General features: G+C 39.3%; 1 protein-coding gene across 5 annotated transcripts in view; it reads left to right on the top strand.

Moving 5' to 3' along the window:
- Positions 1–17,140, top strand: part of SNAP91 (synaptosome associated protein 91) — a 129,027-nt gene that overhangs the window by 77,842 nt on the left and 34,045 nt on the right. For 4 of the 5 annotated variants that reach the window (XM_024193228.3, XM_024193230.2, XM_024193232.3 and 1 more), the window contains exons 15-16: positions 11,015–11,029; positions 11,182–11,352. In XM_024193228.3, the coding sequence (XP_024048996.2) occupies positions 11,015–11,029; positions 11,182–11,352 (186 nt within the window). The remainder of the gene's footprint in view (positions 1–11,014; positions 11,030–11,181; positions 11,353–17,140) is intronic. The other variant, XM_024193231.3, reaches the window with a different exon arrangement.

The following is a 17,140-nucleotide window of genomic DNA, read 5'->3' on the forward strand; positions in this document are numbered from 1 at the left end:
CAAGATCTAGATGTGGAATAGCACTGAGTCCAAAGCAGATGGCAGTAGGTCCCCGTTAAAAATGCCCTCAATGAATGAAGTTTACTCATTTACAGTTATTTCTTTATCTAGCCATCTTAGTAACAGATTAAATATGGGCTACATTGGTTTTTGTATAGTATTAATTTTTAATTAGTGCCATGTGGTATCAAGTAAAATACCTGTTAGAAATCTATATATCGTCAACCTATGTCTTTATCAACCAAACTTTAATCTCCTCTTAGGCCAAACTTGATTTATTTTTTTTATCTTTTTCATAAAAATATATTGTCTGGAAAAAATTATGCAGCCATGCTTTAATTCTGCACTGATGGCATCCTGTATTGGCCTTTCTATGATTTTTCTCTTTGGATCATGGTCAAGCTAAGCACCCTAGAGTTACCCAGGTCATCTTATTTACCTTTTATAAATACTAGCATATTAGCTTTTATCCAGGCCACTGGATTTTGTTAAATATCAGCATCACAAACCTCTCAGCCAATTCTTCTAAAAATCCTGAGGTGCCAATTATCTGCAGACTTAAAAATGCTAAAGAACAATTGTGAATTTAAACATCCTAATTACAGTTGAAGTAGAAAGTATTTCATTATCATGTGAACGTCCTCCACTTGATTCTGCATACAGAACAAAAACATTTTTGAATCCTTCTGCCATATCTGTCACTGACAATTTTAGCATCCTTGTCTAGTAATGTACCTATAACACCACTAGGATTTGTTTTGTTCCTGATATAATAAGTTCCTTCTTATTTTCTTCTAACCTACTGAATGTAATTTTTGATATCCTTTTAACCATTTTATTAGGAAAGCATTTGTTTCAACAACTCAAATTATTTTTTATTCTAATAAGTCTACTTTACCATTGGCAGTAATACAAATATGGTGACCTGTTAAATATGTAGTAATTCTGTGTGAGATAATGTGCTAATTGCAAGGAATAACTCTGTGCCTTACTCTGTCATGTCCTTCAAGCAATTGGCAAATCCATTAAAGTATTATGTACTGGAATAGGTTGCTTTTTATATATTTTGTGAGGTTTCTTTATTTTGAAAGTAGGATTTATTTTTTCACTCTTGGGGGGTGGGGTGGGGTTATGATAGGTAAATTTCACTTGATTTAGAATGAGCTCTAAAAATTATAACTAAATATCCAGGACTCCATAAGAGAATGCAAGCTGCCAGTAAATGTATTTTAGAGTCTCTTCCTGTTGCTATACTGAAATTTTTACGCTGTAGAATACACTTTCAGAAAAGCTAGGCTTCCTTTCTCATGGGGTACTCTAGGCTTCCCACCTACTTCCTTCCTCAATGCTCTTGCATCAGTTATCACAATTCAGCAGAGGAAATCAGAATGCTATTCTTTTCCAGTATTTGTACAGCTCCACTTGTCAGGTATAGGGAAATTGTTGGAAAGCAACAATAGATGTTTATGCATCTACTCCGTATCCCTCTCTGGGTTATGTGCCTCCTGCACGCAAGGCCAAAAGAGCTTGATACTCAAAGCCAGATCAACTCATTAAATGGTCTAGGAGTGATTCAGACACAGTTGGTGAGGAGAAGTAAAAATTAGGTTTCTCCTGATCAGAGTCAAATTTTAAATGGTCACTAGGTAAAATAATTAAAGAGAAACTTGTACTGCCCTTAGGTCTTAAAGGTTAATTGAAGTGAAATAGACTTTTGTTTACAACTGGATATGTGGGCTGCCTTGTTTTAAGACGGGAGGATAGTTCAGCAAGGTATATGGTGATTTGCTTTAGGTTTCAAATGTCCATCCCCCACTGCTTCTAGCTGTCTCCTTTTTCACTGGTGTTCCAACATACCTCATACTACATATCACAACCACCACAGAACTCTGTAAGAATAGGGACTGCCTGAGAGTATTGTTTATCATAGTATGCCCTTGTTATTTTACATTGTAAAGATATGAAGTTGACAATAATAAACTAAAGAGAGTATGAGATGGGATGCACAAGTATGGAGTATTTCACCATTCACATGAACTCTGTGCTACAATTGGAGCAAGTTCTTCTAGAACGAAGACATGAACAGAGCAGAAAAAATTGGACAAATTAAATTTATAACTGGTCAAGGCTCTTCATTCTCCAGACCTCCTCCTTTGCATCAGTCTCTCACAAGTTATTGAGAAGTTGACAATCTACTTATGTCTTCATATGCTAACATATTCCTTTCTTTCAGCAATGCCAAGCAGTTGTAATCTGTGAACCAAAAGTTTTAACGTTCTCTTGTAGCTTGTAACATCCTCTTGTAGGATTCCGGAAACTTGAGTCTCTAGGCTTCAAACCAAGACTAATTTTATATGCTGAAAGAAGTTTAGAAAAACAGATCTAGAGATAGGGAAAAGAAACCATGAAACTATGGAAGAGAATAGTTGTCGTGGCGAAGAGCCTGTTTTTATTTTCACAGTTTAAGGCACATCAGAAACTTTGTTTTTAGTACAGTGACATAATCTATATCATACATGGTCACACAAACTGTTTTAACAGTGATTTGGATTTTAAAATGTATCTGCACTTTAACAATGCTTTCTGAAAATTTCTCCCTCTTTTGGTTAGCTTCAGTGTAGCTGCCATGCTTCCATTTATTATACAAACTTTTCCATAGCTGCAGGTGCAATAATCCGCTTTCATTTCTTTCTGTGGCAGTAGGTTTTAATAGGGCAAGGTTTGGGAAATAAAAATTGCAGAATTAATGGAACATAATGTACCAAATGGAATGTAGGGAAGGGTGAGCAAGCAAAGAGGAAGTGCGCTGAAGGAATGCAGTGTATTACTAAGGCAGGGGTCGGCAACCTTCGGCACGGAGCCCATCAGGGTAATCTGCTGGTGGGCTGTGAGACATTTTGTTTACCTTGACCGTCTGCAGGAACTGCACCCCGCAGCTCCCAGTGGCCACGGTTCGCCGTTCCCGGCCAATGGGAGCTGTGGGAAGTGGCGCGGGCCGCAGGGACATGCTGGCCACCACTTTTTGCAGCTGCCATTGGCCGGGAACGGCAAACCGCGGCCACTGGGAGCTGCGGGGTGTAGTTCCTGCAGACCGTCAACATAAACAAAATGTCTCGCAATCCGCCAGCAGATTACCCTGATGGGCCACATGCCAGAGGTTGCAGACCCCTGTACTAAGGATTCAGTAGATTAAGTTTTGCAGTTTCTTGGACCTCTGTGATGAGCGTTTACTTACATTCTTCTCCATTTCTAATTAACACAAACTTGAGAACAGACCACTCTTTTGAGCCTTTCCCTATTTGTTACTGAAATCTTACGCACTTCGGAATATCCCACCCTAAATGACTTGTGATCCCAAGTTAGCCACCCAGGGTGTGTCTACACTGCAATTCGACACCCATGACTGGCCCATGCCAGCTGACTTGGGTTTGGGCTAAGGGACTGTTGAATTGTAGTATAGACATTCGAACTCAGGCTGCAGCGCTGGCTCTGGGCCTTCCTACTTCAGAGTCCCAGAGCTTGGGCTGCAACCCAAGCCTGAGACCTGTAAGCCAGAGTCAGTTGGCATGGGCTAGCTGCGGGTAGCTAACTGCAGTGTAGACATACCCTCAGGTGCTTTTGGAAGTCCAACCCTTTAATTTCTGCATTGTCTATGATTGTCAGACTTGCAAAGGGAATGATTGATTAAAAGAAGTGAAGCAGTGCTGCAAACTATGTCTACTGAAACAATATATAGTATGTGGGTATGATTCAGTCCTCTAGGAAGTGTCCCAAATGTTAACTGTTCAGTTGTGTTTCTTGATGCCATATTTTCCTTGGACATGTAAAAATATTTGCAAGGAAAAATTATGGTCCCTACAACATCAGAATATCATGAAATGTTAAAGTAGATTAATTTTAAACTGTAACCTAATACTCACCTTTTGATAATTTCACAGCTTCATTCCTCTGTTCCACAAAAATATCTGTAACGGCAGTAAGTATAAAAAGCAGTAAAACATTATTTTTAAATCTTGCATTCTTAAATAGTTGCAGTGTTTTTCTCTTTAATTGCTTTATAAAACAATAATTGAAACTCTTTTTTACAACGTTTTAGTATGCTACCATGCTAGAAATTTAGGAGGCTTCAGTACAATATAATCATCTATAAATTAGTGAGGTAACAAATTGGTTGTGTGTTAGTATAGACAAATGCAAGGTGTGAGTGTTTCAACAGCAGTATCTCAAGTCAAGCTTTCAGAGCTCAGCCAGGTATGCAGTGATATGTTTTTTAATATACCTCTTGCTACTTTTGTAAAATCCTTTATGGAAGGAAGTATGCCTCTTGTAATAGGAATTCTGCAGTAAATACTTTATTTCTACAGAGTATGCACTTTCTTTTTACAACAATGACTGATGTAAAGATTGGTTATATAATACAAAGGGACGATAACTTTGTTCAGGTCATGCTACATGTATTTATAGTGTTCCTCTACTCTAACTTTTCTTCAGGGAAGAATTTTTAATGTCTGTACATATGTGTGCCATTAGCTTGTGCTCCGTATGCTTCAGACTAAAGCTGTGGGCAGACTAGTAAAGAGTTGATTTAAAACAAGAAATCCAAACCAATAGTGTCACAGCCAGTGGATTTTGCATCATCGTAAAGATGAGTTGGAACTACAGTCACTCATTTCTGTCGTCTTGAAGTTAAAGGTTTTTACTCCTCGCATCTCTGTAGCGAAAGGTTATAAGAGCTACTGTTTTTGTGAAGCTGTGAAATCTTTTATTTTGCAGTTCTACACTTTGATAGTCAATTGAGAACTATAAGTACCCAGTGGTATTGTGCTACAGTAGAGCTGCCTTGATGTGTAATAATCCTAGGGTGACCAGATAGCAAGGGTGAAAAATCAGGACAGGGGGTGGGGGGCAATTGGCACCTATATAAGACACAGCCCCAAATATCAGGACTGTCCCTATAAAATCAGGACATCTGGTCACCCTAAATAATCCAAAAGTCACTGGCAAATACGAGTTACGTTAGTCAGTTATATTTTAAACTAAATCGAAACAGGAGGGGGAGTGCTTCCTGCACCAGCAAGAGGAGGAGGAGGTGTGGGAGAGTCTGCTCACCCAAGTTAGGAAGAAGACACAGAGCTTTTTTTTTAATCTGAAGGAGCTGTGGCCGCCCCCCCCATTATTTTAACCCTTGACTTCTGTGAAGAAGACAACAGCAGCGATGAGTAGGGCCCTACCAAATTCACAGCCATGAAAAATGCGTCACAAACCATGAAATCTGGTCTCCCCCCATGAAATCTGGTAGTGTGTGCTTTTACCCTATAGTATACAGACTTCACAGGGGAGACGAGTGTTTCTCAATTTGGGATTCTTGACTCAAAAGTGAGTTGCAGCGGGGTCGCAAGGTTATTTTAGGTGGGGTCGCAGTATGGCCACCCTTACTTCTGCACTGCCTTCAGAGCTGGGTGGCCGGAGAGTGGTGGCTGTTGGTTGGGCGCCCAGCTCAGAAGGCAGCGTCCACCCTGCTAGCAGCAGTGCAGAAGTAAGGGTGGCAATACCATACCATGCCATCCTTGTGTCTGCTTCTGCTGCTGGCAGTGGCTGTGCCTTCAGAGCTCGGCTCCGGGTCAGCAGCCTCCACTCTCCAGCTGCCTGGCTCTGATGGCAGCACCACTGCCAGCAGCAGCACAGAGGTGTAAGGGTAGTAGTACCGCAACCCTCCCCCCCCCACCCCGCTTATGATAATCTTGCGGACCCACAGCTCCTTTTTTGGTCAAGATCCCTACAATTACAACACCGTGAAATTTCAGATTTAAATAGCTGAAATCATGACATTTATTATTTTTAAAATTCTATGACCGAGAAGTTCACCAAAATGGATCATGAATTTGGTAGGGCCAAATGAGGAGAGTCTGTTAAGACTGCAAGAAGTTCAGAGCCAGCCAAAACTTCTTGCAACTTTTAGTGTTTGTTTCTATATCTATGAAATATTTTGTTAGTAAATCACAAATATTAGTTTATGAAATGACAAAGGAGGCATGCTCATTAAGGGCTCAGGGGTGGGGGGAGAGATACATATACTAAAAGGTGTGGCTGTAGCTGTGGACGCACATTTTTGCTATGTTAGAAGCTACAATGGTCTCAATTTTAGAGTGAAAGTTTTCCACAGATACTACACTTAGTTTCTATCTTGAGTGAAACAGAAGCTTTGGTACTTTAATTTCACAGTCTGTAGCTGTTTAAAATGCCATTTTTTTGATGGAGATCACTGAATCACATAGCTGTTAGGGGGCTTATTCCTTCACCCTCTCACTTCCCTGGTCCTTCTCACATGAACAGAGAGCAACAATACCTGAAGTCCAAAAGTGCAAACAATTCGATGTTTGTTGGGGTGAACTTCCAGCAAGCATGATTCCAGTTTCCTTCCTCAGTGTCCCCCTTCCCAGCTCTGACGCCACAGAGCTTTGCCTGTGTCCCTGTTCCCATTCCCGCCTTTAGCAAAACTTTATTGCAATTTCCCACCCCACTTCCTGATTGACTGCAGACTATATAGTAAAACTTGAGTTCTGCTTAACTATACCTTAACCCAGGGGTCAGCAACCTTTCAGAAGTGGTGTGCCGAGTCTTCATTTATTCACTCTAATTTAAGGTTTTGTGTGCCAGTAATACATTCTGACTTTTTTAGAAGGCCTTTCTATAAGTCAATAATATATAACTAAACTATTGTATGTAAAGTAAATAAGGTTTTTAAAATGTTTAAGAAGGTTCATTTAAAATTAAATTAAAATGCAGAGCCAGGACCCGGGCGTGTGAGTGCCACTGAAAATCAGCTCGCGTGCCGCCTTTGGCTTGCGTGCCATAGGTTGCCTACCCCTGCCTTAACCAATCATTTTACTGAAATTTAACTAACCAATCCTAACATTTTGTTGCATGCTTATCTAACCAATTATATCCCACCACCTTAACTGGTTTACACCCAACAAAATTACACCCAACAGAAACAATCACAAAACCAGACAGAGACCATGCAAATAAACAATAGCAAAGTGGAAACTATAATGACAAAACAATACAGAAGTGCAAGGCCACCCGGGGGAGGGGGGGCAAATGGAGCAGTTTGCCCTGGGCCCCACAGGAATATAGTATTCGATAGTATTGCAACTTTTTTTTTATGGAAGGGGCCCCCAAAATTGCTTTGCCCCAGGCCCCCTGAATCCTCTGGGCGGCCCTGCAGAAGTGAGGATTTCACAACTACATCTATAAAGATATAAGGGTTTCCTAGCTGTGTCTATTGATAAGTGAGTTCTTACCAAACAGAAAACTATCAAACTAAATTTCCTTTTACATCTTCTAGGCTCTTCCCTTTATCTGGAGGTGATAGATCGGATCACCTTTTTAACAGCCCAAAACTGCCTTATTTCAGTGTGACTGGTGAGGTTGTAACCATTCTCTTCCCAGTTTATGGCTGCCCCTACTGTTTAGTCAAAGGCCTTAGCCTAAGAACAAGGCCTTAGACTATCACAGTGAGATAAGGCCTATAAACAGGCAGACTGTGATTTTGATTCTTGTTTTATATCTCTATAATTAAGTGATAAGAATACACCTAAATTCTTAAAGTATAGGCCTTTGCAGACAGGCCTGAATATCTATATCCTAACAATAGCCACCGCTGTTTTTAACAGATTTGTTGAGATGCTACAAGGATTGACGTTCGCTTCCTATTAGAAGGCTTATATAGATAAAGGTTCTTAGTCTCCTTTTCATGATCGTTCATCTTAATTGAATCTTCTAAATCAGACAGCAAGCACAGTTGTGGCAGGAACCATGAAAAACTTTAATCTGACTCTTTCAATGTGCTCCAAGTCTGACCACTCTAGAAGAGGATGGCAGTCTTCATATTAACTCAGTAGTAGGCTTTTCTAAAACAAATACCTCTCTTGCCTTTTGAAAATCTGGCAGTTGGAGACATAAAAACTAAAAAGGACTTCATGGGTCATTGCGTTCAGTTGCCTGCTATTGCAGACAACCATGTTGTATAATCCCATTCTTAAATTTATCAAGCACTTGCTGACTAATGATCTGAAGGTGAAAGTCTCTACATCCCATTATTGCATCCCTGAGCTATTCACTCCAGCTATCAGTTATCACATGTAGTATTTTTTCTGAACACTTGGTAACAACTTGTTTTGCCCCCTCTTGCATGTTGTGCTTTCTAATCAACACTTTCCCCCATCTATGTAGGGAAATCGCAACACATCTTCTGAATAGAAATACAGGACTTTTTTTTTCTTTTCCCCGGTAATACTATAGCCTTTTTGCTTCTAATATTTAACTCTTGGGTCCCTACAGAAAATTGCTTATGTAGCCTCCATTAAGTTTAGGGTGCAAATTGCACAAATCACTAATAACAGGTTCTTTACTCAGGAAGCTATGCAAGAAATTTTTGTTGGGTTGACATTAGTAGAGTACACACGTGGAAATGTAAAGACTTTACTTAAAATGCAAATAAATCCAAGTATAAGGATAATTATACAAGAACACATACATATAACAAAACGCCCCCTGGATCGTACATACTTAGTCTTAGGCTGGTACAAGATAACCCCCCCCCCCCCACATTGACATATTTACAACCTTATGGAGACTGGTGACAGCGAAGATGGGCAAAAAATGTGGGTGGAGATCACCACAGGAGGGCTTGTTCATATTCGGGCTTCCACTATTCGGTCTTCTCTTGTGTCCCAATTAGGGATGGATTTGACAATCTTTTATATACCTTTTTCTATTCCATCCACATGCACCCAGGACCATATCTGATAACATCCCAGCCCACTTATTCTGCTTATACCAGGCAATCAATTTCAGGGTTCTGGTAGTCCATATGTGGTATTCCGGTTCCCCATAATTACATTTCCAACGGTTAACCTCATTGATGTATTAACACAATCATTTCATCTGTTATTGCAAAAAGCCCCTAGATGCTATTGTCCATTTGCAGTTTACCTATTCATTATAAGATGCATTGCTAAACTATCACAAGATACATATTGTTAACTTTTAGGCCACACTCTAAGCCCTTAATGTTTAGGACCTATAGCCAAACCTACTTTAGTTACATATATTTTGGTGGTTCTACTTGCTGTTACAGCTTCAATAACTTACTTTATTTTACCCAAAACCAGAGACCCTCCAAGATCAGGTCACTGGTTAATAGTAACCTAAAAATCATGTCTGGTTTTGAGGCTTATCTGGTTATGCATCTTAACAGGACATACTTTGCCAAAGTACTTACGCCTCTGGGAGACTTTGCTTCCTTTCTAATGCAGCTGGATTTTGTTCTAATGCAAAACTCTTCAAATACGATACAGTGAACGCCAAACCACTTGTACTGTGTATTAATCACAATTGTGAACTTTCTTATGGAAGGTGTAAGACTACAAAAATCATATAGGATGCATGAGTGGTATCCTGAAGCAATTGATATAGAATGTTTTTGAATTATCTAATTTTGTCACTGTAATTCTGCTCTAGTTTGTGCATAGGTGCTGGAAGTAGGGGTGCTTGAGGCGCTTCCGCACCCCCTGACTTGAAGTGGTTTCCATCATACACAGGGTTTACAGTTTGGTTCAATGACTCTCAGCATCCCCACTATACAAATTGTTCTAGCACCTCTGAATGTGTGCCTTTTTGTATAAATTTGGGATGAAGCATGGATATAAAAATACTTCTCATTTTGCTTCCACATTTTGTACATTGTTATATTGCTACAATGTTTACTCTGATGTAAAATTTAGAATTTGAGCATAATCATTTAATTCTGGTAGGAAAAGACCATTTGATATTCAGTTAGATTTCCACAGAAGTTCAATTTCCAGCCAAAACTGACATTTTGAAATGACAAAATAAAAAGTTATATTTAAAGACTCCAATTGTCTGTTGGTAGTTTGCTCCATCATTTTCCGTCTTGCAGTATGGAGTTTTTTTAAATGACTCATTTCGGATGACTAACTTCCTTTAACATGAACTCTAGTCTTGAATCCAAACATTGTTAACCAGCCAATCCAATGTCTTTTGTGTGTGTGGATGTACATTATATTTCTGGATGAGGGACCAATTTGAATCAGTCTCATAGATCATATGTCATAGCAGGCTTTGAGGAAAGGGGCAGATTATAATTGAGTGTTTTGTGTGCCAGTGCTTAGAACTATATTAGTCAAATAGTCCTTAACTCTTAAATTGAGGTTTCATTTTAGTAGGCTATCAGTAGTTGTTATGCAAATCTAAGCAGGGGGAGAATAGTTATTCATAGGTAAGGTATCACTGACAAACCTTAGAGTGGCCCATTATCCTGGATAATTCCATCAACATATTTAGCTGTAAATGTACGGGTTAAAGGCAAGCACTTGGGCGCTTCCGTTGCAAAAATAATCTCTTAAATACAGTAGTCTTGAGATCAAGGACACCAATATGGGAAATAGGGAGACTGGTATAATCTCTGGCAACAAAATACTTATGAAAGTGTTTTCTTGTTCAGCTCTTTCAATGCCAGTATAGTCCCAGATTTTTACTAACTGATGTGACTCGAATTACTTTTCTTACGTAGAAAGAAAACATTTCAGTTAGCTAAAACAAAAAACTATTAATCAGCAGTCCATTCAGACTCACTGTTGGTAGTGTATTTAATAGAAACTATGTAATGAATGAATTTGACAAGTGAATCAAAATTCCGTGCATCAATGGGTAAATAATTGAATAAAGCTATTAAAGAAATTGATTCAGTTTCATGTCCGGCTATTCACTTAAGTCTCTACTTTGACCTTTCAAAGTTCCTAAAACTAGACTGTCCTATATAAGCTCAATTCAAGTTATCTGTGGCATGTCTGGGTAGACTGGCATACTAGTGATTGAATTGTTCAGAAATTGTTTATCACATGTGTGGCTAATGTACATGTTCACTCTGGCAGTTTTGTTAACTCTCCGATTTCTTTATATTGCTATCATGTAATGGACAATGTTACAGACCTCTTGGGAGAGGGTGAGTAACACTTATTTTCTAAGCTTCTTTTAATAGAGAATTGTTAATATAATTTTAACAGCTGTCTTTGCTTCTTGGAGTCTAGTGGTTTTTTTCCCCCCCTCTCTTCTGCTTACTATTTCCATTTGGTCTTCATATATGGTTGCATATAGACAATCTGGCAGCGCTTTCCAGTGTTACTTCTGAGCCACAGATTTCAGATCCATTTGCTCCAGAGCCTAGCCCAACTACTGCTGCAACTACTGAAATTGCAACTGCTTCAGCGTCTGCTACAACTACAACAACCATTACCGCTGTCACTGCTGAAGTGGATCTCTTTGGAGGTTAGTTTCGTTACTGTAATGCTGCAATTTATACAGGAAGAATAAGCCATCTTGAAATCATCAACTTTCATAGTCCAACTAAAAACTTGATCTTGTGGTGTCTGGAAGCCCAAATTATTCAAGTAATTAGATATATTTGAATGGAATTTACAGATTAACTAAAGTTTTCTGGGTTGGTTTTTTGTCATTGTACATTCTGAAATGTGTGCAGGGTTTCCCTTTTGCATATCCCCTGTGGAGGGGGAACATAAAACTGGATACATTTTCAACTGGCTAAACTCTGGGTTCTAAGCTTAACTCTTAAGTAGCCAAATATAGAACTAACAATTAACGTTAAAAATTAAATATTGGAAGGATTTCTTTAAAAAACACTCAGCCGCAGATCTGCATTCTTATACTGTGAGTGAACCTAAGACCTTTTCATTGAAATGTATAGGCTCATGTCCCTAAAATTACCAGTGCTCTACAGCTGTTTGTCATTGTACTTAATTGGCACACTCAGAGACTGATGTTGTGCTATTCTTTGACCTTTTCTTTAAATTCTAGTAATTTAGTCCTCTTAAGTTTCCTTGTATTTCAAAAGGTTTTGTTGAAGTTTTTTTTCTTGAAAGTAAACCCTAAAAAGTGTTTTGAAAACAAAATGGTCACGGACTGGCATAATTGGTGCCTTTTTCCTCATTTTTGAATTGCTGCATAGCTGAGCCAAAAGGGGAATCCTACCCAAAGAGATTGAAATGGAAAATTAAATATCTACTGCTAGACCTTCAGGTAAAACTGGGCCCTTTCTCTGCCTTTTGCTGGGCCAAGGGAAGAGTGAGAATATCTCTGTAGCCTGATGGCTAGTGCACTCACTTAGGCTGTGGGAGACCCAATTTCAAGTCCCTGCTCCAATTATATACAGTGGAACAGCCTCAAAAGGAGAGATTAGGAGACCCAGCTCAGAATACTTATATTATATACAGGCCACTGGCTAGGGCATTCCCCTGCAATTGGGAGACCAGAGTCCAAATCCTTTCTCTCCATCTGATGTGGAGGAGGAATTGAACCCAGATCTCCCACATCCCAGGTAAGTGCTGTAACTAGTGAGATAAAATCTATAAGAGTAGCACCACCACATCCTCCCATTTTGTGAATCTAGTCGTCCTAGTCTTTGCTCTTGTCAAAATAGCTGAAATTGAACCAATTTGTTGAGTTAGTTTAAAATGTATCAGTTTTGGTTTGGTGAAAACTATTTTTGGCAAATGTGATGTGAATTGGCAAATAGTTTTGGCCAACCCAAAACTGCATTTTTCAGTGAATAAACTATTTGCCAAAAATTCACCCAGCTCTGGCTTCCGCCTCTATGTGCTTGTTGGTTTGTGTTCTTTGATATCCCTTCTACAGAATCTAATCACCTTTTCTTTATAAACTCCAAAAGGTCCTATGAAATCCACGCCCCAAGGAAATGAATTGTGTTATTGAGGAATGTTTGGTTTTGCATTAGAACTTTCTGGTAATGTGTCCGTCTTCTGTGCCCTTGAAGCTTTCTTGGTTGACTAAAGCTATCAATAGTCATGTCTCCTTTGGTAAGCGATGATGATGGTGATTTGTAAGGGCTTAGGTAGGGTTCTGATCATCATCTGATCTTTTCCAATTTCTTTCTGGTTTGTCTTCTCCTCATCACAAGCTTCCCACCCGCCTCAGATTCTCAAGCACACAAACATGTCCTGGAGTCGTGTTTTGCTACCAAAATGTTTCATTTCGAACTTCCAACTCCAGCTAAAATTGTGTACTTTGCCATATGGTATTTTGCATGCTGGACTCTGTATCTTCTCTTCTGACTCCTATACCAGTAAAACTCAAAGGATTGGGGATTTTCTTACTGCAGCTTTTCCAGATTACGCAGGATCCCCACATGTGCTTAAAACTATTTTATCCTTTTTTGAACAGCAAAGGTAAAAAGATTACATTTCTTGAACAGAATTTTTACCCAATACATCTTTCCCATGATTTAAAATCACAGAAGCCCTGGAAGTTCCCAAATCTCTTCTGTACAACCCATTAAATAGGGATTCTTGTTCAGGTGAGCACATTTAAAATGGAATGAGCCTTCATCAGACTGCCTGATAAACAGACTTGGTTATCTACAGCTACCATTTTAACTGCACAAAAATATGCAATCCATAAGCAGTCAAGCCATTTCGCTATACTTCAGACTTCACCAGTAGCTCGCTGGAATTGCTGAAGTGCTACTCAGCCCCTAATGAGAAGAAGCTGAGTATTCTATACTAAGGGAGGATGAACATTCATGAAGTACTTTTTCTCTTATAATGGGTTACTTTCTGAAGTGCTCATGGTTACTATATGTGGCAGAGAAATCTAGTACTACATTACCTGCCTCAACCTTATGACTCAAGGAGTCCCACTGTAATTTCCAGGAGTCTGAAGGCTACTCCTCATTGAACACAGTTTATACAAATGTGTATAAATTATGTATAGCACAGTAAACATACATATTGCTTTAAATATTTTAAAATATATGAATGAGAAATTGAAATGTGAGCTCTAAGATAGTAAAATTATAAATGTACAACTGCATATACTCCAGAAGAATAGTTAAATGTTTTACCTATAACATTTTCTTATAATAAATGTATTCCTTCAGCAAGGAAGCTGCAAATGTGACTTTCTTTATAGTTCCACAACTAAATGCAATGTATCAGCTTCATCTGTGCCCTGCAGTTAAAAGATGATGATGGCTGGGGACTACCTTTTTGTCTCCATAGGCCATGTTTATAACCTGTGTCAGGGAGTCTGTTAAAATGTCTAGCATGCTTTTGGGTGTTATAAAAATAATTGACATGCTCTACTATGTAGTTTAGGATGCTAGGAAACCTTTCTTTTATCACTTCAATGATATTTGGGTCTCAAGCATTTTGAGAGAGGTTATATCTGAGATTATCTGTAACCATCCGTAGCTACTTTCCATGGGTGAACAAGTAAAGGTTCTAGACCTCTGTTACCTGGATCTTGTCATTTGAAGAGAATATTATGAAGAAAAAATTGATAATTTTAAATAGCAATCTGCTCAGATCCTAAGTGAATAGCAATTTTTTTCTTCAGAAAGAAATGGTTTAAGATATTTTTTGCTGCTTCTTTCTGGAAAAAAAAATCACAAATCTTAAACCATTTCTCTCATAAGAACATAAGAATGGCCATACTGGGTCAGACCAAAGGTCCATCCAGCCCAGCATCCTGTCTGCCGACAGTGGCCAATGCCAGGTGCCCCAGAGGGAGTGAACCTAACAGGCAATGATCAAGTGATCACTCTCCTACCATCCATTTCCACCCTCTGACAAACAGAGGCTAGGGACACCATTCCTTACCCATCCTGGCTAATAGCCAATAATGGACTTAACCTCCATGAATTTATCTAGTTCTCTTTTAAACCCTGTTATAGTCCTAGCCTTCACAACTGCCTCAGGCAAGGAGTTCGACAAGTTGACTGTGCGCTGTGTGAAGAACTTCTTCCTTTTATTTGTTTTAAACCTGCTGCCCATTAATTTCATTTCAATTTCATTATTGAGTTCTTTATTTTCATAGCCTCTCTAATCTCCTTTAGCATTTCATAGTCACTATCACTGTCCTGGTGGTCGATAATAGATCCCTACTATTATATTCTTATTAGAGCATGGAATTTCTATCCATAGAGATTCTATGGAACATGTGGATTCATTTAAGATTTTTTACTTCATTTGAGTCTACATTTTCTTTCACACCCTCACCCCCCGCATGACCTGTTATAGACTCATAGACTTTAAGGTCAGAAGGGACCATTATGATCTTCTAGTCTGACCTCCTGCACAATGCAGGCCACAGAATCTCACCCACTCACTCTGTAACAAATCCCTGACCTATGTCTGAGCTATTGAAGTCCTCAACTTGTGGTTTAAAGACTTCAAAGTGCAGAGAATCCTCCAGCAAGTGACCTGTGCCCCACGCTGCAGAGGAAGGCGAAAAAACCCCAGGGCCTCTGCCAATCTGCCCTGGAGGAAAATTCCTTCCCAATCCCAAATATGGCGATCAGCTAAACCCTGAGCATGTGAGCAAGAATCACCAGCCAGCACCCAGGAAAGAATTCTCTGTAGTAACTCAGATCCCACCCTATCTAGTGTCCCATCACAGGCCATTGGGCATATTTACCGCTAATAGTCAAAGATCAATTAATTGCCAAAATTAAGCTATCATACTATTCCCTCCATAAATTTATCAGGCTTAGTCTTGAAGCCAGATATGTCTTTTGCCTCCACTGCTCCCTTTGGAAGGCTATTCCAGAACTTCACTCCTCTGATGGTTAGAAACCTTCGTCTAACTTCAAATCTAAACTTCTTGATGGCTAGTTTATATCCATTTGTTCTTGTGTCCACATTGGTACTGAGCTTAAATAATTCCTCTCCCTCCCTGGTATTTATCCCTCTGATATATTTATAGAGGGCAATCATATCTCCCATCAGCCTTCTTTTGGTTAGGTCAAACAAGCCAAGCTCCTTGAGTCTCCTTTCATAAGACAGGTTTTCCATTCCTTGGATCATCCTAGGAGCCCTTCTCTGTACCTGTTCCAGTTTGAATTCATCCTTCTTAAACATGGGAGACCAGAACTGCACACAATATTCCAGATGTCGTCTCACCAGTGCCTTGTATAATGGTACTAACACCTCCTTGTCTCTACTGAAAATACCTCGCCTGATGCATCCCAAGACCGCATTAGCTTTTTTCACAGGCATATCAGATTGGCGGCTCATAGTCATCTTGTGATCAACCAATACTCCAAGGTCGTCGTCGTCCTCCTCTGTTACTTCCAAGTGATGAGTCCCCAGTTTATAACAAAAATTCTTATAACAATAATCCCTAAATGCATGACCTTGCACTTTTCACTATTAAATTTCATCCTATTACTATTAGTCCAGTTTACAAGGTCATCCAGATCTTCCTGTAGGATATCCCGATCCCTCTCTGTATTGGCAATACCTCTCAGCTTTGTGTCATCCACAAACTTTATTGGCACATTCCCACTTTTTGTGCCAAGGTCAGTAATAAAAAGATTGGTCTCAAAACTGATCCCTGAGGAACTCCACTAGTAACCTCCTTCCAGCCTGACAGTTCACCTTTCAGTATGACCCGTTGTAGTCACCCCTTTAACCAGTTCCTTATCCACCTTTCAATTTTCATATTGATCCCCATCTTTTCCAATTTAGCTAATAATTCCCCATGTGGAACCGTATCAAATGCCTTACTGAAATCAAGGTAAATTTAGATCCACTGCGTTTCCTTTGTCTAAAAAATCTGTTACCTTCTCAAAGGAGGTCAGGTTGGTTTGGCACGATCTACCTTTTGTAAAACCATGTTGTATTTTGCCCCAGTTACCATTGACCTCAATGTCCTTAACTACTTCAACGTTTTTTCCAAGACCTTGCATACTACAGATGTCAAACTGACAGGCCTGTAGTTACCCGGATCACTTTTTTTCCCCTTTCTTAAAAATAGGAACTAAGTTAGCAATTCTCCAGTCATACGGTACAACCCCTGAGTTTACAGATAAATTAAAAATTCTTGCTAATGGGCTTGCAATTTCATGTCAGTTCCTTTAATATTCTTGGATGAAGATTATCTGGGTCCCCCGATTTTTAGTTCTGTCCTTCCAATATATTTTGTACCCTGGAATGATTGTGTCCCATTGATTGTCCTCACTCCACCAGGTTTCTGTGATGCCAATTATATCTATATCCTCCTTTAACACAAGGCACTGTAG

Source organism: Terrapene carolina, unplaced genomic scaffold, assembly GCF_002925995.2.
Source record: "Terrapene carolina triunguis isolate 2854851 unplaced genomic scaffold, T_m_triunguis-2.0 Scaffold42, whole genome shotgun sequence".
Classification (NCBI taxonomy): domain Eukaryota; kingdom Metazoa; phylum Chordata; order Testudines; family Emydidae; genus Terrapene; species Terrapene triunguis.